At 60.4% G+C, this 23,080-nt stretch overlaps 1 protein-coding gene across 1 annotated transcript; it reads right to left on the reverse strand.

The window, feature by feature from the left end:
* Window positions 1-3,084: 3,084 nt before the first annotated feature.
* Window positions 3,085-6,637, reverse strand: TP53I11 (tumor protein p53 inducible protein 11; the record flags this gene model as incomplete). The annotated part of the gene is made up of 6 exons (XM_080716702.1): window positions 3,085-3,218; window positions 3,599-3,700; window positions 4,854-4,950; window positions 5,306-5,354; window positions 5,526-5,584; window positions 6,509-6,637. 6 exons carry the CDS (start codon window positions 6,635-6,637, stop codon window positions 3,085-3,087), a joined length of 570 nt encoding a protein of 189 aa, XP_080572828.1.
* Window positions 6,638-23,080: the final 16,443 nt, after the last annotated feature.

The following is a 23,080-nucleotide window of genomic DNA, read 5'->3' on the forward strand; positions in this document are numbered from 1 at the left end:
TTGATCCTGAACAGTCAGGAGTGGCTGCTGGAGGCTGTGCTGAGGTTTTGGTCCGGGCTCAAGGCAGAGGGCCATGGAATCCGATTGGCAAGGCCTCCGGGTTGATTAGTGATGTCTGCAACAGGAGCAGGGATGGGGCATCAGCATGGTGCCCGCTCTTCCTCTCTCCACTGCCCTCTTCAGGTTCTAGGAAGAACTGCTTGTGGTCTACAAGCCACTGGTTCCTGTACCACCCTCCAGCCTCCCTCCCGCTTTCCAGCCGCCTGGGAGAGCCAGGGCCACAGCCCTAAGCCCCATGCTGCCCCCTCCCCAGCCGGGCCTTCCTCCCAGATCTCTGCTCTCAACTTCATCGTCCCAAAATGACCCCGCAACAGGCTGCCCTGACTACTCTGAGCTCCCTGGTGCTTCCACAGCCCAGGGGACTTGCACGGGTCCCCAGCGCAGCCTGAGAAGGGCCTGGGGTTTGCCCTGCTCGGGACCTACCCCTGGGTGGGCCAGGACTGGGTTCCATTGCACAGCTTCAGGGGCTCCAGCCCAGGGGTACCCAGGCTTCTGGGGCCTGAGAGAATGAAGATCTGGGAAGAAGGGCAAGTGGGAGAAGGCGGGGAAACATCTGCTCCCAGGGTGGCTCCAACATGCTCATCCCAGGGGCTCTGCAGGCGGGGGCCACGGAGCCTGCAGCTCAGCACCTCAGCTGGGAAGTGGGCTCTGCAGCCGCTCCCTGCGGCAGTCGCCCTGGCTGGTAGTGATCTGCATGGCTACCTGAGGCCATCCTAGAGGCTGTGGCACCAGTGGCCTCGCAGGCTTGGTCCAGCGGCAGCCGCAGCAGGTCCCAGAACTCCCATCTGCCATGGGGATGTCTAATCTCTCAGCACACCATGGCCAGCACTGCACCCTCTCGCCCCAGAGAACAACAGATGTGGCGGCCCCTGGGCGGGGCCACTGCCTCTTGGAGAAGGGGGCTTAGGCCCCTTCCCAAACTCCCTGTTAGTACTCAACCTGTTGCCCCCCGTCCCCCGCCCTGGATGCCCTTGGTCCTCAGCCCCTCCCCCCCCTCTGTGGTTCCTGTGTCAAAAGTCTATTTTGAAACCTGTAAATGTTCCTTGCAGTAAATGGCAGAGCTAATTTATCACGTTTCTCTCCTATGAGTCCCCTTTTTATATTATATATCAAGAGGAGTTTTTGTAATATAAAACAGGACAGGACGCCCACACGGATGGTTTTGCACTGTTTTTTTTTTTTTTTCTTTTGTGACTGTTTCTTACAAAAAGAAAAAGGAACGCAGAATAAATAGTGACCGTGAAGAAAGGTGGTCCTGACTCGGGAGTGGAGTGTGCCGGGGCAGGGGGCAGGCGAGCTTGATGGAGGGTGCAGGGCTTTGGCCAGCCGCAGGGTGAGCTGGGGGAGAGGCAGCCCAGGGCACCCCAAGCTTGAAGGCCCCACCCGGCCTTCCTCGGTAGGTTTGGGGGCCTCTGTCCCTTCCCGTGTGACACTCTCTTCCCAGCCATGAATCCTCCGTGCCTTAACGTCCCCTCAGCCCCCAAGTCACGTGTCTATCTGCCAGACCTCATCTGACCTCTGACCTCACACACCCAGCCGTTGGGGGAGCACTGGCCGACTGTGGCGGGAGGAGCGGAGGGGTCTTCAAAGACTGGACAGGCAGGGCTGCAGCTCCAAGAGCACCTGCCAGGGAACTGTTCCAAGAACAGGCAGAGCAGTGTTCCTCAGAGCTGGATTCCCAGACACAGAGGGCCACAGCAGCCATGTGGCCACACAGCACAGCTCCGGCACTGCTGTGCCCCTCGGCTGTGCGAACACCAGCAGGGCTGCCCCTCGCCGTGCATGGGGCCACATCACCAGTGCGAGGATGCAGGGACAGCTGAGCTCGGAGTGGGCAATGGGGCCAGCACAGGCAGGGCGAGTCCTCCACACCTGGGCAGCCTGGCCCCACCCCGCCCCCAGGAGGGAAGTGAGCGGGCCAGGTGCTCCTCTGTGCACCTGTCCACCTGTCCCTGGAGCCGACATGCTCTGTGCGCACCTGTGTGCGGCAGGGAGGGAGAGCTGGGAGCGAGGGCCGGGAAGAAGGGCCTTGGAGAAGAAGGGCCTTGGAGCGAGGGCCTTGGAGAAGCCACTGTCGCCTTCTCCAAGACGCGTGGGGAGGGGAGGGGACAGGAGGTGGCTCCGTACTTTCCCTGCAGAGCCTGGGAGTCACTAAGCTGCCGCCAGGCCTTGGGGGTGGCCGGGTGCCTGAGGGCAGCGCCCGGGGAGGTATGGAGTGGGCATTGGGCCCTGGAGGGACAAGGACTGACCACCTGCCTCACTGCGTCTCCCTCATCTCTAAACCCACGGCTCATGCGGCCTCTCTCCAGGACTGTCTGTCCTCAGTCTGGGGGCCGTGGGTGTGGCTCCGGCAGGCTCCGAAGCCTGGTCAGCTGGGGAAGGGGCTCCAGGGCGCTGGGGTGGAGGCAGCCCAGGGCAGAGTGCCAAGAACAAGGCCCAGGAGAGCTCAGGGCAGGCCGGGCTGCAGAGGGAACAGGGCTTCCTGCTGCAGAAGAAGAAGGGGCCAAGGAAACCACCACCGGGAAGATGGCTCCCACTCTCGAGGGTACAGAGGACAGACCTGGAGTGGTGGCCCCGGAGCGAGTCCTCAGGTAGTCCAGGCCTGGGCAGAAGCTCTGTTCAGCTGCACGGGCACTAGGTTGGTTGGGTGAAGAGCAAGGGAAGAGGCCCGTGGCCTCCCCCATGAAAGATGGGCTTCCTGGCAGAAGAGGCTGGGCCTCCACTCAGCCCACCCCCACCCCCATGATTCAGCCTGCCAGTTGGTGCCTGTTGAGGGGATCTGGAGGCCCCGAGTCCAGAAAAGCAGGTGTCTCTGTGCGGGGTGAGGAGCGGGGTGCAGGGCCCCTGCCTCCACCACACCAGCAGCCTGTAAGGCCAGAGGTCACAGCCTCTGAGGAGTGCCCGGGAGGGGAGGGAGGCGCCACCCTCCTGCCGGGATGGGGTCCCTCCTGCCTCCTAGGAACCTAGGGGGAGCATTCGCCCCAGAGCAGCCGGGGCCCAGGCCCGGGCAGGTCCCCAGCCCCGCTAGACTTTCTTGGGTTTCCGGCCAACTTGGTAATAGTAGTAAATGCTAACGGCGACAAACAGGAGACGGCTGGCCAGGAGCAGCAGGGTCCCCGGGGACACCAGGCCCGTCTCGGCCAGCGTGGCAGTGACCACTGTGGAGAAAGCAAGGGGCAGAGTCAGGAGACACGGGGTCCCTCAGGGACGCCGCGCCGCCTCGCTGACCTTGCTCTGTGCCAGGACCTGTCCCCGCTAACCCCGTGGACAGCCCGCGGGTCCCGGGACAGTGCAACAGGTGAGGCAGAGCGTGTGTCTGCACAGGTGCCGGGCACACATGCAAGCCAGCAGGGGGTAAGGGGGAGGACTCCGGGGCTGTGTGCCGTGCGTAGGGTCCTCATCGGTCTCTACCACTCTGACCCTCCTGCCCCCCACAGGCAGGTTTCCTTGGCTCCCTGCAAGCCCCAGCGACTGTGGGCTGGTAGATGCCCGCGCGGCCTCGTCAGCCCCCGCCAGCACTGCCCTCCTCGGGACTCACCCAAAAACTGGACCCCGAAGTAGCAGGCTTCAGTGAGCAGAGTCCACCGGATGATGACCTTCTCGGCCGTGTAGAGGGCGTTCCACATGATCAGGGAGATGCCTATGTGGGGGACAGAGTGCCTGGCCTGATCCACCCGGCCCAGGGCGCAGGGCCAGGGCCGGCTCTTCCTCGGCTCCTGGGATGAGACATACCTGGCCCCAACTCACACTTCCCGGGTCAACGCGGACCCGTCCCCAGCCTGTCCCCCTGGCCCACTCTACTGTCCTGTCTGTTCATGGCACTTCCAAGGGTCTGGGGGACACTGGGCCAGTTGGTCTCCCTTCCTGGGAGTCGGCCTCTACCAGCAAAATGGGAGCAGTCAGCTCTAGCCGAGTCTAGCTCCATCACTGTGACTGTCGATAGTCTGAGTTTATGCCCATGTCCTACGACTCTGCTGCTTTCTAAGTGTTCTCTGGGAGACAAAACCCAAGGCCCTGGAGAATCCCTCTATGGGACTCCCCGGGGCACAGGAGGGGCCAAAGCGTGTAGTGGGAGAGATCAGCCTCCGGAGCCGTGGTCCTGGGCTGCAGACACTCTGCCTCTGTGACAACTCTGCCACTGGACGAGTGAAGCCAGCCCCATCTCTAACCCCCCTTTCTCAGACGCATCTGAGAGACTGGCTAGAACTACAGCTGGCAAAGACCAGAGAAGTGGTATGTGCAAAGGTCCAGGGGCCTTCTCAAGTGGGGAGAGTGGGCAGCCTCAGGCGTAGCTGGAGGCTCAGGCCCATGTGGTGTGTGGGAGAGGCAGGTATGGGGAGGCAGGCTGGGCCTGTCCTGCAGAGGAGACAGAAGGCAGGCAGACACGCCGGGGCTTTCATCTGCAGATGATAGGGAGCCATAGAATGTTTCAAGGAAGTGGAAGAATAATATCGTGCCTGCTGAGCTTTAAAAACTGCAATTCAGCTTCCCCACAGTGGCTGTGTGCAGCTCAGGTTAGAGAGGAGTTAGAAATGGTTCGAATGCTCTGGGGAGGAAGATGGAGGGGTGTGAAGGGTTTTGCAGACACTGTACTGAGTGTGCCTCCAGCTCAGACCCAGCTTCATTCTCTGTACCTCAGAGCCCCGGCTGTTGCACTAACACACAGTAAGCGCTCCGTAAGTGCGAGTTCCAGATGTTGCCTTGCCCCTCCCAGTCTACCGGGCACATGCCACCGATGGCCACAAGATGGCAGCACCCAGCGGGCAGCCAGGCTCCACCCCAGCAGTACTCACTGAGCAGGGCGCCACCATATAGGCGGATGGGAGTCTTGCTAGTGACCTCGGCGCCATCGAAGATGGCATCGTAGAGCTGGTCCGGGAAGGCCAGGGCCTGTGGGCAGCGGCAGACGGGGACTGAGTCCTGGCTGGGCGCTGGGGCAGGCTCTGCTGGGGAAGCTTCCCTCCCCCAGGGGTGGGGGGCTGAGCAGGTCAGGGGGAGGAGGCCCCAGGGCTTCCAGGGCCAAACACCGGTGGGATGTGTCAGGACGCAGACAGGGGACAGCCAGGGGGCTCTGTCCATGGGCACAGGTAAGGGGGCAGTGGGACCTCTCTCCCAGAGGCAGAAGACAGCCCCTGGGAGTGTCTGAGAGGCTGGGAGCCACAGCAGGGGCCCAGTGTGGCTGGGGCTCCCTGGGAGGCACAGGACCACCCGCCAAAGCCAGGCAGGACCATGCGGAGGAGCTCACCATGATGGCGATGCCAGAGAAGAGCACAGCAGACACGAACTGCCAGACCCTGCGAAGGTGTGGAGAGGTGTCACAGGCAGCCCCACCGCCCCTCCCGGGGCAGGGGTGGGGGTGGGGGTGGGTGGGATCCAGGACAAGAGGGTGCAGGGGCCAAACGAGGGGAGGGAAGCCCACCCACTCCCTGACACAACCCAGTCCACCCCACATATGACTCGCTCACCTGAGCCCCAAAGGCTCCCGCACGGCGAACTTGATTTCATTGCCCAAGACCTGGCTGATCTGCAGATACAGGGAGGGATGGGTCAGCGGCAATGAGGGGGCTCTCTGCACCCCAGCCCATCCATCCTCCCAGGAGGCCCTGGCATGCTTGGGGCCCACCCGGGTATCTCTGCTTGACAAAGGGTCCCCTGGCTGGGAGGGTCACAGCGAGTCTGTCCTTTCCTGCCTCGCCAGAGCACTGGTTTAAGAGCAGACAAAGCTAAAGGTAGCTAGCCAGGCGTGGTGGCACACGCTTGTAATCTCAGGACTTGGGAGGCTGAGACAGGAGGACCGCACAGGTTCGAAACCAGCCTCAGCTACTGAGTGAGGCTCTCGGCAACTTAATGAGACCCTGTTTCCAAATAAAGTATAAAATAGGTCTGGGCGTGGTGGTGCACGCTTGTAATCCAGCATTTGGGTGGCTGAGACGGGGTGATGGCGGTTCACAGACAGCCTCAGCTACCAGGAGGCTGTGTTAGTGAGGCCCTTTGCAACTCAGTGAGACCCTGTTTTCAAATAAAGAATAAAAAATAGGGCTGGGGGTGTAGCTCGGAGGTAGAATGCCCCTGGGTTCCATCCCAAGTACAAAAAACAAAACAAAAAAAAAAAAAAAACAAACAAAAAAAACACTACAGGTAGCTAAGAAGGAGAATTCAAGGACTTCTTGGCCTGGGCTGGTCTTGCCCTTGCTGAGCCTCAGTTTCCTCATCTGTAAAGTGGGTGGATAACTGAATCTACAGCGCCCAGGACTAGCAAGAAGATTAAGAGTGCTCAGAAAGCACGCGATGTACTGCTGCACGTGACAAGCAGTTCATCCTAACGAGCTGCCTTGGGTGTGTTACTGTCCCCTGACGTCGCTGTGGAGATTCTAGGAGAACGACGGAGGTCCTGGGCTCCCGCAGCGCCCTGCCCCCAGCTGTTGGCCGCCGCTCCCTCGGGGGCCACCTTGGAGCGGTGCACCTCGCCGTCATCGTCCTCTCCGCCCACACCCAGGATCTTGCGGGTCTTCAGGCGGCTCACGAGGTCCGTCTGGCTGTGCTTCTTCATGAGAGGAGGAGGCTGCTTGGCCGCCATGGTGCCCTGCAGGGGTCTGTGGGAGAGAAACAGCAGCCTTAGACCTGCTCCTACGGCCCCGAGACCGACATCAGCTCCCTGGTCTGTAGGACAGGTTGGAGCAAAGGCTGTTCAGGCCCCAGTTCTGGAAGCCCATCTGGCCAAGTGGACATGGTCCATGCCAGGTGACCGACTGGACAGCTGGACAGACAGCCAGCTCGGGGGGGATATGTGGGCCCAGGCAAAGGCATACAGCCTGGACAGAGCCTACTCCCAAAGGCGCCTGGGCCGGCGGGCAAACAAAGCTTCAAGAAGGAACCTGCCCAGGCCTGGGACGGGGGCCTCTGAGTGCTCGAGTACAGGCCCACACTAATCTGCCCAGATAATCCCCACTGCCCGCCATCCTCCCTCGGATGCCCAGGTCACCTCCTTCAAACTGCCAAGACCCAAGAAAGGGGAGGGGCAGCCACAGGAGCTAGTCAAACCGGAAGCGTAGGCGGCAGGCTGCAGAAGCAGGAGAGTGCCCTGCCTGGACCTTGCCCCCCAGCACCTCTTCAGCCCCTCTGCCACCCTGTATCTGGCCACAGTCCTCCATAGCCCCCACCCAGCCATCCAGCAACACCTCAGGCCGGGCCTCAGGCCGGGCTTGACCACCTACTGTGAGCCAGGAACTGCGCTGGGTGGTGGAGACGGAGGAGCAGAACACGGTCCTCGGCTGCAGTCCGCACAGGGTCTACGAGAGGGAACGGGAGTGTCAGTGGGAAAAGGGATTCCCCAGGCTCCTGGAATCACAGCCACCCTGCAAGATGGGCATTAATGTACCCATTCCACAGATGGGAAAACCGAGCACCAGGAGGGTCCACAGAAGACCAGACTGAACAGGAGCATCCCACAGCACCGTGTGCCCCTCGCCCCACGGGCAAGAAAACAATCCTCATTTTCAGACAGGACGCCCGCTGTCCAGTGTTTGCATCCCACACCCCGCACCCCGCATCTGTGTCCTGCATCCCACATCCCGCTGTGGAGGGGGCAGGCAGAAATGTCTCCAGTTCACTCATTTTCCAACCTGTCAGTGTCTTGAAATAAAATAAGCATCCACATACACAACCATCGGGACACAGGAGAGAGCTACGGTGTGTGTGCACACTGCGGCTTGGAGCGAGACCAGTGAGATGCCGCACCGAAAGTCAGTACCCGGGGCCTTCCGAACGTGGGGTCTGGGCCCAGCGGCCCTCCTTAGCTAACCCTGGCCTTAGTTCCTTGCCTGTCAAGCAGGGGTCATCCCTATCCTCCTCCCCCTCACACACACCCTGGGCAACGGCAGGGGCCCTGGTGACCCCGGGGCAGCTGTGCCCCCCGGAGGCCCTCAGTGACCACTACTATAGCGTGGTCAGCTGTGGGAAGAGGATTTAACTCTGCTCATATTGTTCCTGGAGGGCCTGAGCGCCATCTCCAACCTCGGCCGCTGATACCATCTCCCTGGGCATCCACATAGAAAGTGTAATTTTGCCAGACCTGCTGGCCGGCAGAACCCTGGCCTGCTCCTCACCAGAGAATGTGCCTGGTGTCGCCTGGCCCTTGGCTGTCCTCTTCCAGCCTCCCATCGGGCTTTTTTACTTCAATCCATATAGCAAAACTGATGCTTTTTTTTTTTTTTCTGCAGCTATATGAATTTCACAGATAATTCACCCAGCCACTGCCTCCAAGCCAGGACACAGCAGCTTTACTACCCTGAACCGCCCCCCACCTTCAGGCTGTGGTCACAGCTCCGCACCCCCATCTCCTGGCCAGCGCGGGTCTGTTCTCTGTCAACGATAGTTTTGTTTGGGTTATTTTGTTTTGGTTACAAAATCAGAATCATAAAGTTCACGGGCTCCGAGCCCGGATCCTGCACCCAGCTGAGAATCTCTGAGGGGCAGCCCAGTGGTGGGTGCCCTCCGCCCGGGCCCTTACTGCAGAGGCTTCCCTGCAAGCTGCGTGCCAGCCTCACAATGACAAATAGAGCTACTAAGGGTCGCGTCCAGGCTCCGGTGGGACCGTGCGTGCTCACGTCCCTCAGGTCAGCAGCCCAGGTGGGATCGCCAGGTGGTGTGCTAAGTCTACTCATAACACTGGGACAGAGTGCGACCTGATTTCCACAGTCCGTGGGCCACGCTGCGCCCCAGCCATGCAGAAGCACCCGACGCCTCCCCGTCCTCCCCGGCCAGCAAGCGCCATGGTCAGTCCTGGCCCGGCTTTCTAACCGCCCCACCAGATCACAGATGACACGCGGCCAGGCTCCACCCTGCCGTGTGGCCCTGAGCAGGTCACTGGTCTGAGCCTCAGACCAGTGGGATGGAGCTGCAATCCCACCTCCCAGGATCTTGGGGCAGAAAGAGACTCTCTGGGGGAGTACTTAGCACCTGCACGTTCCAAAGAACAGCCTGCATTTAAGGGAGTCGATCTGAGCCAGGACAAGGTGTGGGACGGGGCCCTGCCCCAAGGAGCTTCCGACCTGCAGGAGGAGGGGCCGACTGGCCACCGAGTAGAGCGAGGTGCTTCTCCCTGAGCTCCACTGTTCCCATCTGTGAAATGGGAACCACCCTTACTTTTTTGCTAGAGTTGATCTAAGGAGAAATAAATCAGTGGCCAGAAGCTGGGCATGGTGGTGCATGTTTGTAATCCCAGCATTTGAGAGGCTGAGACCAGAGGATCACAGTTCTCGGACAGCCTCAGCTACTTAGTGAGGCCCTTTGCAACTCAGTGAGACCCTGTTTCAAAATAAAGAATAAAAAAATTGGGTTGGGGATGTAGCTTAAAGGTAGAATGCCCCTGGGTTGTTCCACCCCCAGTACTGGAAAAAAAAAAAAAAACAGTGGCCAGAAAAGAGCCCCAGCTGCAAAGCCTGAGAGCCAGACAGCCCAGGCCTTAACTGCTCAGGTCGTCCCTGGGCTCCTGTCCTGCAGGCCTTCGCTGTGTGCCTGTGAGCAAGCCACTCGGCCTCTCTGTGCCTCTGCCATCTGTGGTAGAGAAAAGATGAGCTCCTGCCCCCTAAGGATGTAGGGAAAATAAGACAGTCAGGCACAGTGGCCCGTGCCTGGAATCCCAGTGCTTGGGAGGCTGGGACCAGAGGGTCACAGGTTCGAGGCCAGCATCAGCAACTTAGCAAGACCCTCAGGAACTTAACAAGATCCTGTTTCAATATAAAAAATAAAAATGAAAGCCAGGTGTGGTGGCGCACGCTTGTAATCCCAGCATTCGGGAGGCTGAGACCGGAGGATCGCAGTTTGCAGACAGCCTCAGCTACTTAGTGAGGCCCTCTGCAACTCAGTGAGACCCTGTTTCAAAATAAAAAATAAAAAATAGAGCAGAGGGTGTAGCTCGGAGGTCAAATGTCTCGGTTCCATCCCCAGACCCGCAAAAAAAAAAAGAAAAAGAAAAAGAAATAAAAAATGGCTAGAGGTGTAGTGCAGAAATAGAAAGTCCCTTGAGTTCAATCCCCAGTACCACCAAAAATATAAAAAAGAAGGAAGTAGGGGAGAAAAAGAGAAAGGAGGAAGAGGAAGGAGAAAGAGGAGAGGAAAGAAAAGAGAAGGAGGAGAAGGAAGGAAGGAAGAAGAACAAAGACAGCGACAATAATGTCCTCTCCATGAAGTTCATGGGCCCTGGCCCTGCCCATGAAAGTGCCCAGAGGAGACCAGCAGCCCTAGGCTTGGCCACGGCCCTTCCCAGCCCCGGCGGCACGGGTGGCTAGCCTTTTTTAAGGTCTCCACCACATCCCGCCAGGCCCCTGACCTCAGTCCCCAGCGCAGGGCTGGCAGTGCCCCGCCCCACCTTGGAAGCTGGCAGTGCCCCGCCCCGCCTTGGAGGCTCGATGCAGTCAGCAGCGCTCCCCTGCACGGGCACGGGCTGCGTGGCCTGCCGTGCCCCCCACCCCGCCAGGACTGGGTACAGAGTGTACTGGGAGATACCACTTGGGGTGGGACAAGCCCACCGCGCAGGCACTGCCATCAGACACGAGAGCTGGGGGTCCTGCTGCCCAGCTTAAGAGCTCATGCCAACAAGGGGCCCGTGTCCTCCTGGGGGGAGGGGAACCTCCAACCTCATCTCCCCACCCGCCTCTCAGCACACAAAGTGCTCTGAGCCCTGGGGTCCATCCACTCCACCCCCAGGATGGGGCTCTGCCACACACATCCACCTGACCCCCAAGGCAGACCGCGCACACACCCCTCAGGTCTCCCATGGGTTCACCCCGCCAGGGCCACTCCAGGCCTTTGTCCACTTGGCACCATTTTAACCCTGAGAGCACCTGCCCCTGCTCAGCCCCAGGTACCTGGCCCCACACTGGCTTTGGGAAAGTCCCATAGCTCTCCCAGCCTCAGTCTCCCCTTCCACCCACTCGCATACGTGCTGGTGGCCTGAGAGGAAGCCAGGAGGGGACCCATGCCAAGTGCGTGTGGAGGGCCGGGCCCTTCCTCCTTCCCTTTCTCCATTCAGCCGTGCCCAGTGGAAAGAGCCAGCAGCTGGGGCCTGTCCTGCTTCCTGTTCCACCCAGCCGCCTCTGAAGGCCCCAGGGCCTCCCCGCATGGCTACCCAGGAGAAGGAAAGAGGGGCTGGTGGGCTCAGAGCCTGGTCCTGCCTTCTGCCTCAGCCTGCCGCCTAACCAGCTAGGCAGTGGGGCAAGGCTCCCGGGCCTCTTCCCAACATATCCGGGAACAGGAGGGCCTCCCCAGCCTCCACGCGCCTGGCCACAGGGCACCTCTGCAAGGTGTCCCTCCCTTCCCGGGATCTCCTGCTGTTGGGGGTCACTGGCCACACACAGCCCATACTCCCAGCTCCCCCATAGGGGACGATCTGGAGGCTGAGCTGCTCTGTGCTCATTCCTGCATCTCTGGCTGGGTCGAAGCACACAGTAGGTGCCTGGCACAGGAGGAGCTCCGCTGACATGTGTGATTGAATTTAGGAGTGGAGGGGCTGTGGGGCCCCCTCCTGCAGGCTAACATTAGACACCCCCCAGCCCTTCCAACCCCTGCATCTGCTGTGACCTCTGAGGTGGTCTGCGAGGACACCGCCACACAGCTGCAGGGGCAGCCAGCAGAGCCAAGCCAAGCCCCGAGGGTGGCCCAGGCCAGGAAGAGAGGAGTTTATCAGGAGTACAAGTGTCAGGAGGATGATGGAATGGGGAGAGGGCAGGAGCTTAATAACTGAGAAATTTTGAATTCAAAGCCCAGCTCTTCTCAGGGCTCTGTGGCCTCCGGGAAGTTACTTAACCTCTCTGAGCCTCCAGGTCCTCAAGTGTGAAGCCAGAGGACTGTCTCTACTCAGCTCACAGGTATGTGACGCGGAATAATGAGAAAATACCGTGGAGGGGGCTGAAGGACTCCCTCCAACTTCCCTGGCTCCTTCCCAGGAAGCCTGGTTTCCATAGAAACAGATGGACTGCAGAGATTGTGCCCATGAGGGTTGGCTAAGAAGACTCGAGGGGCCTGGGCAGGCAGGAGAGGAAGGAACCCGGAACATCCACCAGCTGCCAGGCCTCGGGGCCTTGGGGGGAAGTCACCCAGCCAGGAGCCACTTCCTCTCCAAAGCAGGGGGGGAAGAGGCCGAGCCATCCCTTCCCAACTGGGAGGACTGCCCCGCCGGCAGGGGAAGGGGGTAGAGAGGGAACAGGGACCCCCAGCGCAGCCCTGTGGGTATGGCCTGGTGTTCACCCCCATTTTACAGGGGAGCAAACCAAGACCCAAGTGACTTCCACAAGTGTCTCCTGAGCTGAGCGGCAGCGCCAGAATTCAAACCAGGCTGACTGTGAAGCGTGCTTTGATTCAATAGGCTCGAGGAGCTGGTGCGTGTGTGCATGCGTGCATGCGTCGGAGCGAGATGTTTGGTGAGCTTGATCCCAAACAGAGCTGAGCTCTAAGCCATCTTGCCCGTGACATCTGCCCTTGAGGGTGCTACTGTGCCAGGCGTGGTGGTGCAGTCCCGGAACCTCAGTACTTGGAAGGCTGAGACGGGAGGTTGCAGGTTGGAGGCCAGCCTCAGCAATTTAGCAAGACCCTGTTTCAAAGTAAAGAAATAAAATAGGGTCAGGGGTGTAACTTGGGGGTAGAATGTCCCTGAGTTCAATCCCCAATACCAAACAATAACAGGGAAAAGAAAGTGCTATCTGTCCCTGGAGCTGAGCTGTCCTAGGTCCAACCTTGAGCAGGGAGGGGCCATAGCTCTGAGCACTATTGTTCTGTTATCACTCGGGTACAAAATAGCTGGAAGCAGGGTCTGGAACAGGGCAGTGCCTTAGGGGAGGCAGCGAGATGGAGCCTCAGGGGCCAGGACAGAGAGAGGAGACGGAGTAGGAGAGCCTTTTCCCTGGAGCAAGATGGGGTCCAATACCTCCAGCCTGGGGCCACCTCTTGGGCCCCCTAACTGAGTGAACCCACCCCAAGGGCCTTGTGGAGGGGCTAGGGATGAAGGCACCTGCATCCCATCTGGGCGCTGCGCTCAGCTCTGAGCCTTGGGGCAGATACCCCCTCCACAAAGGCACCTACCCAGGAATGGCCTGGGGTGCAGGCCAGTGTCCTCTGGGGTGCAGGCCTTGTCAGGGGCTTTCAGCCGTGGGCTAGGGCAACACTGGCCTTTGCTGACTCTCAAGGGCTGGCATGCTGTCGGTTTGTCCCTGGAGAGCAGGATTATCCTAAAGGCCGGGCCTGCCTTAACTCAGCCAGGGGAGGGTGGGGCTGCCAGCCACCTCTGTCCAGTCTCAGCATCTCAGCATCACGGCTGTGCTCAGCAAAAGTATTAACAGAGAAAGAACCTTGGGAGGAATAGGATTCCAACCCTGCCGCACCTAAGTCCAGCTGAGGATTCCCGCACTCTCAAGAGCCTCCAGGAGCAGGAGCCCGGGGCTGGCAGGAGGGGCTTGCCACCAGGAGGCGGGGGGTGCCCAGGTCACTGGGCTCCCTGACAGGCGGCCACAGCCACAGCCAGAGTCTGCCGCCCCTGGGAAGCCACAGCCTGTCCTGTCTGTGGGACTCAGTTTCTTTGTCTAAGCAAGCGGGCATGCAGTCTTCAGGGCCCTCCCAGGCTGCCCCCCACCCCGTCCCTTGGCCAGGGACAGTCCATCTTCCCTCTAGTTCTCCTTTTGAAGCTGCCTAGTTTCCAGAAAGCCAGAGGAAAGCCCCAACTTCCAACATAAACATCTCCCAAAGCTTCAGGGACAAAAATAAACATTCCCTGCTGGGCCGAGTGGGTGAGGGGGGAGGGCAGGGACATCCTGGGGGCCCCGATGCAGCAGCCGTGTGCCAGGGAGGGTCAGCCAGACCTCTGATGGCCATCGTCACCACTCAGAAGTCACCGAGAGGGCCTTCCGGTCTGACCGTCACTCACACAGGGAAGAATTTCTGTCCTTTGGAACCGTGAGCAGGCTGACCTCCCTCAGCCTGGTGACCATGCTGGGGCCCTCAAGGGCAGCTGGTGCCGTCATGGGGACAGCAGGACTTCCAGATCCCGCGGGGCCAGGCTCTGAATGCAGTGCAGGCGCCTCCCCTATCCCAGTGCCCGCCGGGGGAACTGAGAGGGGGGAGAAGGTGGGAGAGGAGAGGAAAGGAGGGGAGATTCCTTGAATGGATGCGCCACCATGTCGGGCCAATTTCTTTTTCAGAAGCAAGAGGTGATCTCTTGGGGAGGCGGGCAGAAGGATCCCTGTGTTTTTCTCAGTACAGGATGAGCCAGAACCATAGTCCAGAAACCGGTGGTTAGTGATTAAAGGAGTAGGTCATTTCCCAAAAGGCCTGGGCTCACAGGCCAGCTGGGCCACCTGCTAGCTGCATGGCTTTGGACCAGGATCTCTGTCTCAGGAGACCTTGGTTCCCACATCTGTTAAATGGGTATAATAATGATACCTACCTCTCACTGAGGACAAGGACATGTTTTGGAGCAGACACCCGAGATCATAATGTTGCTGTCATTTGTAGACTAGGAGACTCAACCTCTCTACCTCAGGGTCCCACTCAACCAGCTACAGATCCTGTTCCCTTCCAAGTTTCCATGCCAGTTTGGAAAGGGGTGCTCAGGAGGGGGGCACAGGAAGGAGGTGGGATGAGAGAGGACAAGGACGGGGTCATTTCGGATCAGTAGAGAGGTGCTGCTCAGTTACGCTGGCCACAGGTAGGCAGGGAGAAGCTGGGGAGGGCTGGCAAGGTCCCAGAGGCGCGGGGCCCCTGGGGGCACGAGCCTGGGCAGCTCCCTCTGGTCCTGGGCAGGCCTGGCCCTCCCCGGAGGCACACAGCTAGCTGGAGGAGTGGCTGAGGTTCAAAGTGGGGAGCGGGAGCCTCGGGCGCCCCACCCAGCAGCTGCCACGAGTCCTGGGCAGACAGACTTGTGTGTCATCTCTGAGCGTGGCTTCCCTCTTCTGTGAAAGGGGGGGTGGGGGCTCCATCCCTTCCCAGCTAGACTGGACTTCTCTCCCCACCCCTCGCCCCACCCCAGCTGGAATTCTCTTCTAGCCTCAGGCCCTGCACCAGCAGGTCTCTGCAGGACAGCTTAGCCTCTGAACTTCCTCAAAGCTTTCGCTCCAAAAGCCCCCTCCGGAAGCCATCCCAACCACCTAATTTAACGTAATTCTGAGCCTCAACATCCACCCAGGTCGCTATACAATTTGCTTACTGGTTAATCACTTGACTCCCCCTCCTGAGTGTCAGCTCCCTGAGCACAAGTGTTTATTCTGTCCACACTGCCCAACCTGGGGCTGTGCTGGCACTTTGCTGAGAAATCTTTTGGTGAAGCATGCACAAACATTTGGTTCAGTAAGGTTAAGTAAAGAAGGACCCAAGCAAGACTACTGTGTGAGTGTGTGTGTGTGTGTGTGTGTGTGTGTGTGTGTGTGTGAATATGTGTGTGAATGTGTGAGTGTGTGTGAATGTGTGTGTGAATGTGTGTGTGTGAATGTGTGTGTGAGTGTGTGGGGGGGTCTGTTGATTCTGTCCCCTTGCCCCTCACCCAGGAGAGGGGCCCTTCCTCCAGCAGAGGGGCTAGCCTCAGAATCTAGGGGCAAAAAGTAGCAGCAAGGGTCCTGGGGAGGGCTCCACAGGGGGCTGTCAGAGACAACCATTCCACACTCAGAAGAGGAGTCAGGGCGTACGGGGCCTGCCACACTCGCCAGCGGGACCTCGCGGGCCGGGGCGTCCATTATACAGGTGAGAGACAAGAGACCTGGAGAATACTCGGATTTCCGAACACCCCAACAGGAAAATGCGGTCCCTCCTTCGCGGGGCTGCTTGGGGCCGAGGCCGGGCTGGGCTAAGGGAACACAGTGCCCCCTCCTGGTTCTTCGGCCAAGCGACCCCCGTGTCCCTGCGGGCAGATCGCCGCCCCCAGTCTTCGGGCCACCGGAGGAGGAGGTCCACGGGGCCGCGCAGGTGGGGTGCGTATTCCGGCACCCCGGAGACATCGCCTCACAGGCCGGCTGGGTCCAAAAAAGTTTGTCAAAAAGAAACCAAACAGGAAGTGCGGGCGGTGGGGCCGCGCGGCAGCCTCGGCCATCTGTCCCGGGCTTTGGGGCAGCCTGGGGGCCTCGGCCTCGGCCCCGCCCCGCCCCCCACCCGAGCCGGGAGGCGGCGGGAGCGCGGGATGGCATGGGGGCGAGGGAAGAAAGGGCGAGGAGAGCCAAAGCGAGCGCCGGGCCCTGGGGCTCCCCGGGGGTGGAGGGGCGCGGCGTCCCCGCCCTTGCCCTACAGAGCCCCCCGGTGGGTGCGGGGACCGCTCCCCACCGCAGGAGGTCCACGCTGCCCCGGCTGCCCGCTGGTCGCGAGCGGGGGGCGCCTCGGTCCACCTGCGCTCCCCTCCCCGCCCGGAGCCCGAGCCCCGCCCGCCCCCTGCGCTGCCCGCCGCGCTCCGGCCGGGCCCCGTCCCCTCCGATCGCCCCCTCATCTCCTAGCTCCACGCTCCCCGCTGGCTGAGACCCGGGCTCCAGACAGCCCCGCAGCCCGGCTCCTCCGACCCAGCCCCCGCCCCCACCCCGAAGGCCGGCCAGACGTGTGGGCAGTGGGGACCCCGCCACGCCTCGCTCGGCGGCCTGCGGGGCCGGGGCCGGGGAACCCGCAAGTTTGCACCGCGCACTCGTGGCTCCGGGAAACAAAGGCGGGAGGGGTGCGGTGGGGCGAGAGGAGGCGGGGGAGGGACGCGGCGCCGAGCGCGGGGACCGGGACCGGCGGGAGGCAAACTGCTTTTCCCTCTTTCTCTCTCGCTCCGAGCCCGAGGAGGAGAGGCCCAGGGCGGCACCAGCGGTCCCAGAGGAAGGAGGCGGCGGAGGCGGAAAGCCCGGGGAGAGGGAAACTGAGTCAGCGGGAGCGGAGAGCGCGGGGGGCGGCGGGCGGGACGGGAAGGGGCCCGGGGTGGGCAGTGCCGCTGTCCGGCACCGCCGTCCGGCACCGCTGTCCGGCGGCCCGCGGTGCTGCGCAGGCGGCGGGCGGCGAACTTACGTGGCTAGCGCAGGCCGGCGTGCCCGGCGACCTCGGCCATCGCGCCGCACACCGCGCCGGCGGCCAGGGCAGGGCAGGGCAGGGCCGGGCCGGCTGGACTCCGCGCCGCAGGCTTCGCCCGAGTCTGGCGGCCCGCGCTGGTCCCTCCTCTGGTTCCGCGCACAAGCCAATGGCGCGCCGTCCCCTCCCACGCGCCGGGCTGCCTCGCCCCCGAGGTGGCCGCCGGGCGGGCGGAGAGGGGTTGGGGGCTGGCCCGGCCCTCCAGCCCGGGCTTTCCTGGCGATCGCCTGCGGGGGGCGCACCCACGCGCGGGAGGAGGCGCTGGGCGACGCGAACCCGGGACGGGGACACCCCCCTGCGCCGCCCCGGAGGACTTTGTTAGCAAGTTCTGAAGACAGCGCCCCTTTCCCGGGACTGCCGGCTGCCCCCTGCTTGGCAAACCACCCCGTCCCGTCCTGAATATCCTGCCTGTGTCTCTCCAGGCCTACCCAGGGGTCTAAGACGGAAGGGCTGCTGGGGCTGGTAGCGACTTCCAAGTGTGACAGCGGTCAGCGTTTGCAGAGCTGACACCGTGCCAGATGCCATGTGCCTGAAGACCCGCGAGTTTAAAATCATTGGCTTCTTGCAACAACCTCGATTGGATTAGTCGATGGGGGTCGATCTGATGAGTCCCATTTCACAGATGCTCCATGCCATCCGGCAGGCAGACTTCCAGCCTGGGCCCACCCTTCCCTCCCCATGCTTGCCAAATTACCAGGTCCCCCCCCCCACCTTCCCCCTCCACCCTAGAATCCCACCTCGGTCACACTGTGTCTCTGGGGCCCAGGAAGCTTGGGGACGCAGAGCTGTCAGCATGTCCCACACGGTAGTATGTGGTGAGGATGGGGTTTGGGGTTCCTGGAGGCATGCCCCAAACCTGGCTCTTAAAGGACCAGGGTTTTAGAAACTCCCCTTCCTCTCCCTGCTTCTGGGCTCATTTTAACCCCTGAGGACTAGCCTCAGTCCCCACCCCACAGCCTGCACTACCCCCCAGCTTAGGGAGAGCCCAGGATCTTTTCTTCTCCCTGGGGGTGGGCACAGTGGGTCTGGAGAGGGGGAGCACAGATGCACAAGGAAAGCGAGGCTGATGACATGCTCCACTTCCCGAGGTAAGTAAGTAGGTCAGATTGGGGGCTGGCTTCCCCGGGACTCTCGCTGGGTGGGCATTCTCTTTCTGCACTAGTTTTGTTTTTTTGTTTATTTGTGTTTATTTTTAATACTGGATATTGAACCTAGGGGTATTTGACCTCTGTGCTACACCCCAAACCCTTTTTTTTTTTTTACTTTGAAACAGGGCCTTACTAAGCTGCTGAGGGGCTCCTTGAACCTGCGATCCTCCTGTCTCAGTCTCCCAAGTACTAAGATTACAGGCATGCACCACCATGCCCAGTTTCTGCACCACAGCTGCCTGGGTTCAAATCCTGGCTCTGCTTTTTAGTGACACCGTGGCCGTGCTTAAGGAGATGACCCAACCTCTCCATTGTCTCTACAACCTGAGGACGACCTGTCATCCTTAGCGCCTGCGGTTGTTGTGGAGATTTTGAGTTACTAGCAGCAGCCTGGGTTTACTGGGCGCTGGCGGTGTGCCAGGCACTCGGAGCCGGCGAGCCAGGCCGACTCCCCCTGCCCTCACCAGAGCTGTTTCTGGGCATGCGAGACTGTGCCCTTTGCCAGGAAGTAAACAAAATAGTGTCTGGCTTATCCTAAGTGCCCGGTGACTGACTGTTAGCCGTCCTGATCACCACGGTGAATAAACTCAGGTCCCACAGTGCCAACAACTCTGCTCCCAGCCAAACACCTGGCTACTGATAGCCAGTAATCAATTAAGAACACAAGTATGTGATGCCAGAACAGCCCCAAGAGCCACTAACTTTGGGGCTCTGCGGCGGCGTCTCTGCTCACCGCCTCAGGCAGCAGGGTGGAGCAGGGATGTCCTTCCTCCTGTGTTTCCAGCATGCTGGACTCTGGGTTGCTGAAGGGAGGGTTCCAGCCTGGCTGGTGGGCAGTGGCATTCCCGACAGCCTCGTCTGGCCTGGACACACCTCCCCGTGCTCTACTTGGTGTGAGCTTTGAGGCTAGAAGCCGGAAGAGTGGATAACAGAGCCCACTTCAGTTGGAAGGACTTGGTAACAGTCGCTGAAAGACCTCCAGCGAGGCGAGGCTGTCTAGTGGTAGTGAATGCCCATCATAGCAGCATGCAAGCAGAGGCCCGGGAAGAGCGGGTAGGGAGGCGGTCTCAGGGCCCTTCCTAAGTGCCAGGCAAGCTGCTGGTGCTGGGGCCCCAGGGTGAATGGGACTCCATCCCTGTCCCTGGAGGACTCATGGTCTCCTAGGAGACAGATGCACCCGGGTCAAGAGCATCAGAGGACAGCTCCCAGAGACAGATGGTCTTGGGAACCCAGAGAGCACAGGGAAGCCAGAGTTCACGCGTACCTAACACCACTGAAGGCGTGAATCTCTCTCTGGATCCCTCACCAGTTTTTTTCTGTCCTGCCTGCATGCAGGGAGGATGTGTTAACAACAGGAGGCTCACTACCGCTAAGGAAATCCCTTCCATGAGGAAGAAGAGAATGCTTGGAGGCTGGAGAAGCAAGACTCCCCCCATCCACTCTCCCTAGGCACCCCAAGATCTCCCGTTCTCCTCCCTCTGCTCTTCCAAAGGCACGGGCATCTTGTTCAAGAGCGTTCCTCGGCCAGCCAGCAGGCTTTTCTGAGTTACCCCATCTTTATGTCAGGCATATAAGGAAGCTCGCCTCGGGGACACGTGCTAGCCAAGCTGCCAGAGAAAGAGGGCAGGAGCTCCTGACTCCAGGTGACCCTCCCCAGCCCCTGCCAAGTGGAAACCAAAGTATCTGCCTCTCAGCTTGAGAGAGTCAGTGAGACCCATTCCATTAAAAGGTTTGCAAACTGGCAACGCAGATTCCTATTATTTTCACGGTGATTGTGCCTGAGCATAGGGCTGAGAAGTGCTGAGAGCCAGGTGTGAGGGGGTGGGGGACGGGGCCAGGAGGGCTGGCCCAGAGGGTCACTTCCTTCCAGCTGCCCACAGGAGCCTGGGAACAGCTGCCCCTCCATCTCTCCTGGGCTTCCTCAGCAAGGGCCTCCCTGAGCCCTGAAATGTGCGTGTGTGCGTCTGTGTGCATGCGTGTGCGTGTGTGTGCGCGCACGCGTGCGGTTTGCCTGCAGGTGGGTCTCAGAGTGGCAGGGTGTGGGGAGGGGGCAGAGGGAGGGAGGACATAGGGATGCTGTAGCCATGACCAGAATCACTTGTGGATTGTGAATCCCGGAGGAAGAATCAGGATGTAATTGGATTTCAAAGATGCCTGCAGTGAGGTGGGGGGGGGAAGCTAGGGGGTGTGGCCTGCGGCACCAGTGACCCCTCCCTGGAGATGGGGCTTATAGAAGGGGGGATGTTTTCAGAGGCTTGCTGTAGCTGAGCCTGGAGATTCTGGAGCAAACAGGCCTGGATTTGAGACCATGGGTGGGTGATTTTGCTTCTCTGAAGTTTCCTTATCTGTTACATGGGGGTAATGACATAGCTTCCCTCATAGGGGTTATTGGAAGTTTGACAGACAGGATGTGTGTTAATAGCCTGGAGCAGGTATGCAGGAAGCTTTTGCAGCCGGTGCTACCATCAGGCACCCAGGAGGGGGCAGAGGTCTGGGTGCCATCCTTTGTAAACCAGGTTCACTGAGGGTGCCACAGGGAGCGCCATTTTGGCCCAGGTCATGGGGCCTCCTCCAAGGTGGGGGGGGACAGGCAGAGGAGCTAGGATTCAGTAGCTCTTCCCCTTACCCATCCTGGTATCCCTCACTTCCTCCAGAGCTTCCTTCCCCATTGAGACCCCTGGGGCTTCCTTCTTTCCCCCAAGGTCCTGGGCTGAACATGGCTTTGGGGGCTAGGAGCAGCCAGGGGCTCAGGACTTCCCAGAGAGGCCTCCCCCACACGCTGGCCTCCCCTCCCTCCTCCAGCCAGGCTGACTGACCAGCCTCCTCCCCCACTGACGCCCCCTCCTGTGACTCATCCCCACCAGCAGGGCTGTTCTGCTCTGGGACCAGCAAATGTCAGGCAGCTCCTTACCTGTGGGAGAGAGAACTGGTCCTCATGGGGCAGAAGCCATGAGGCTCAGGTGCCCCTAGAGGAAGAGGAGGGCAGTTCGGGGACCACACATCGCAGCCAGACCTTTCCTGCTCCCCTTGAGGAAAGACCCAAGAAGGTAGGTAAAAATATAAGGCAGAGTCAGATCATACTGGCCCTCTGCTATCTCTGTGGCCTTAGGCAAGTTACTCAGCCTCTCAGAGCACCAACTTATTTTTCTATAAAATGGAAAGCCAGGGCTGATGATGATTAAGTGAGAAGTACCTATGTGTCCTGCACTCTGGGCCTGACTCACAATAAGTACTCAATAAAATGGAATTGACCCAGTGATGAACGAACAGGCAGAAACAGCAGGGAGTGGGGCCGGGCACCAGAGGCTCTCTATGGGAAAGCCGCCTCTCCCCGCTGGGGCGCACTGCCTGCAGACCCTGTCCTAGGCTCAGCACCCCGGCGCTCTGTGCTGAAGGGGGAACTTCCAAACCTCAGACAGGATGGAGAATGGAGCACACATGGCAGGGACCCCTGATCTCTCTCAGACTGATCAAGAGCCCAGACTGGGTGCAGGTTTTCCCACGGTGCTGAACCCTGACCAAGAAGAGAATTCCTGTGGGAAAGAGGAGCTGAACCTGAGCTTGGGTAGCATCCACCCAGGACTCCTTCATGGTGGGTCCCCCGCAGCCACTCTGGGCTACTGGGACATGGTTTTGGGCCCTAGAGGACCAGCCAGGGCTGTGTCCCTGCTTCCTGCTCTAAAGCCACTTAGGCACCATACCTAGGGGCATCATCCTTCTCTCAAAAAAATGGCATTCTGGGCCGTTACTGTGTGTTGGACCCCGGCTAGGTGCCTTTAATCTTAGATCTCTCAAAGTCGATACCACAATAGCCCCATTTTATTGATGGGGAAGCTGAGGCTCACTGAGTCACAACTCGCCCCAGGTCACATGCTAGAAAGCCACCAGGTAGGTGCCGGAAACTGGCAGAAGTTCCCGGAGTGTGCCCAGAGCACAGATGGCTGTGCTCCCGCTGTAGGCCAGGGCTACAGCACCAGTCTGTCCCACCCCGCCCCCTGCTGTCACCTGTGACCCACAGAAACATCTGCCGGCTTTGGAGTAGAGTGGAGTTCAAAGCTTCTTTGGGGGATTGCGAGCTAGAAATGAAATTTCTCAGTCCCGTCGGGGACAGAATGGGAAGCCCTGGAGGAGGGGCCTCGGGAGCAACCTGTGTTCCCACAGGCCCCCAGAAGACCTGGTACCCACTGCAGAGGAAAACCTTTGAGTTTGCAAAGCAGATTCCCAGACTATATGGCTTCAATGGACAGACACTTGGGGTTATCGGGCCCATTTTACAGGGCAGGCTGAGGTCCAACAGCTCCCATCATGGGAGGGGGGGTCGGTGGGGAACCCACATATCCTGAGGGCTGCTAGGCACAGCGGCGGGGGAGGGGTCCTGAGCCGCGGGGCGGGCAGGGGCGGGGAGGGGCGCCGCCTCTCTCTGTCCTGGGGGAGGGGCGGGTGGCGTGTCACTCCCTCCCGGCGCCCCAGCAAATCTGCATAAAGCAAGCCCAGCCTGGCATTTTGAGTGATCGGTTTATTAATACTCTCGGGGCCGCTGCCGAGGCGGAGCAAAATAACAAAAGCGGCCTCCCCTCCCGGAGCACCGGGCCTCGTTATGTAATTGCGGGGAGCTGAGCTCCGGCGCCGCGGGCCGGCCAGGGAGGACCTGCCGGGAGTACTCACTCCCGCTTCACCCCGCGCTCGGCAGGCAGGTTAACTGCCTGAGTGCAGCCCTCGGGCTGCCCCCCCTCCCAGGCAGATCCCCAATTCCAGACCTAAGGCTGAGCTGTCCTCTCCTCCCCCGCCCAGCGGTGTTCCTTGCC

This window comes from Muscardinus avellanarius, assembly GCF_963383645.1.
Source record: "Muscardinus avellanarius genome assembly, chromosome: 1".
In the NCBI taxonomy this organism is placed as follows: Eukaryota; Metazoa; Chordata; class Mammalia; order Rodentia; family Gliridae; genus Muscardinus; species Muscardinus avellanarius.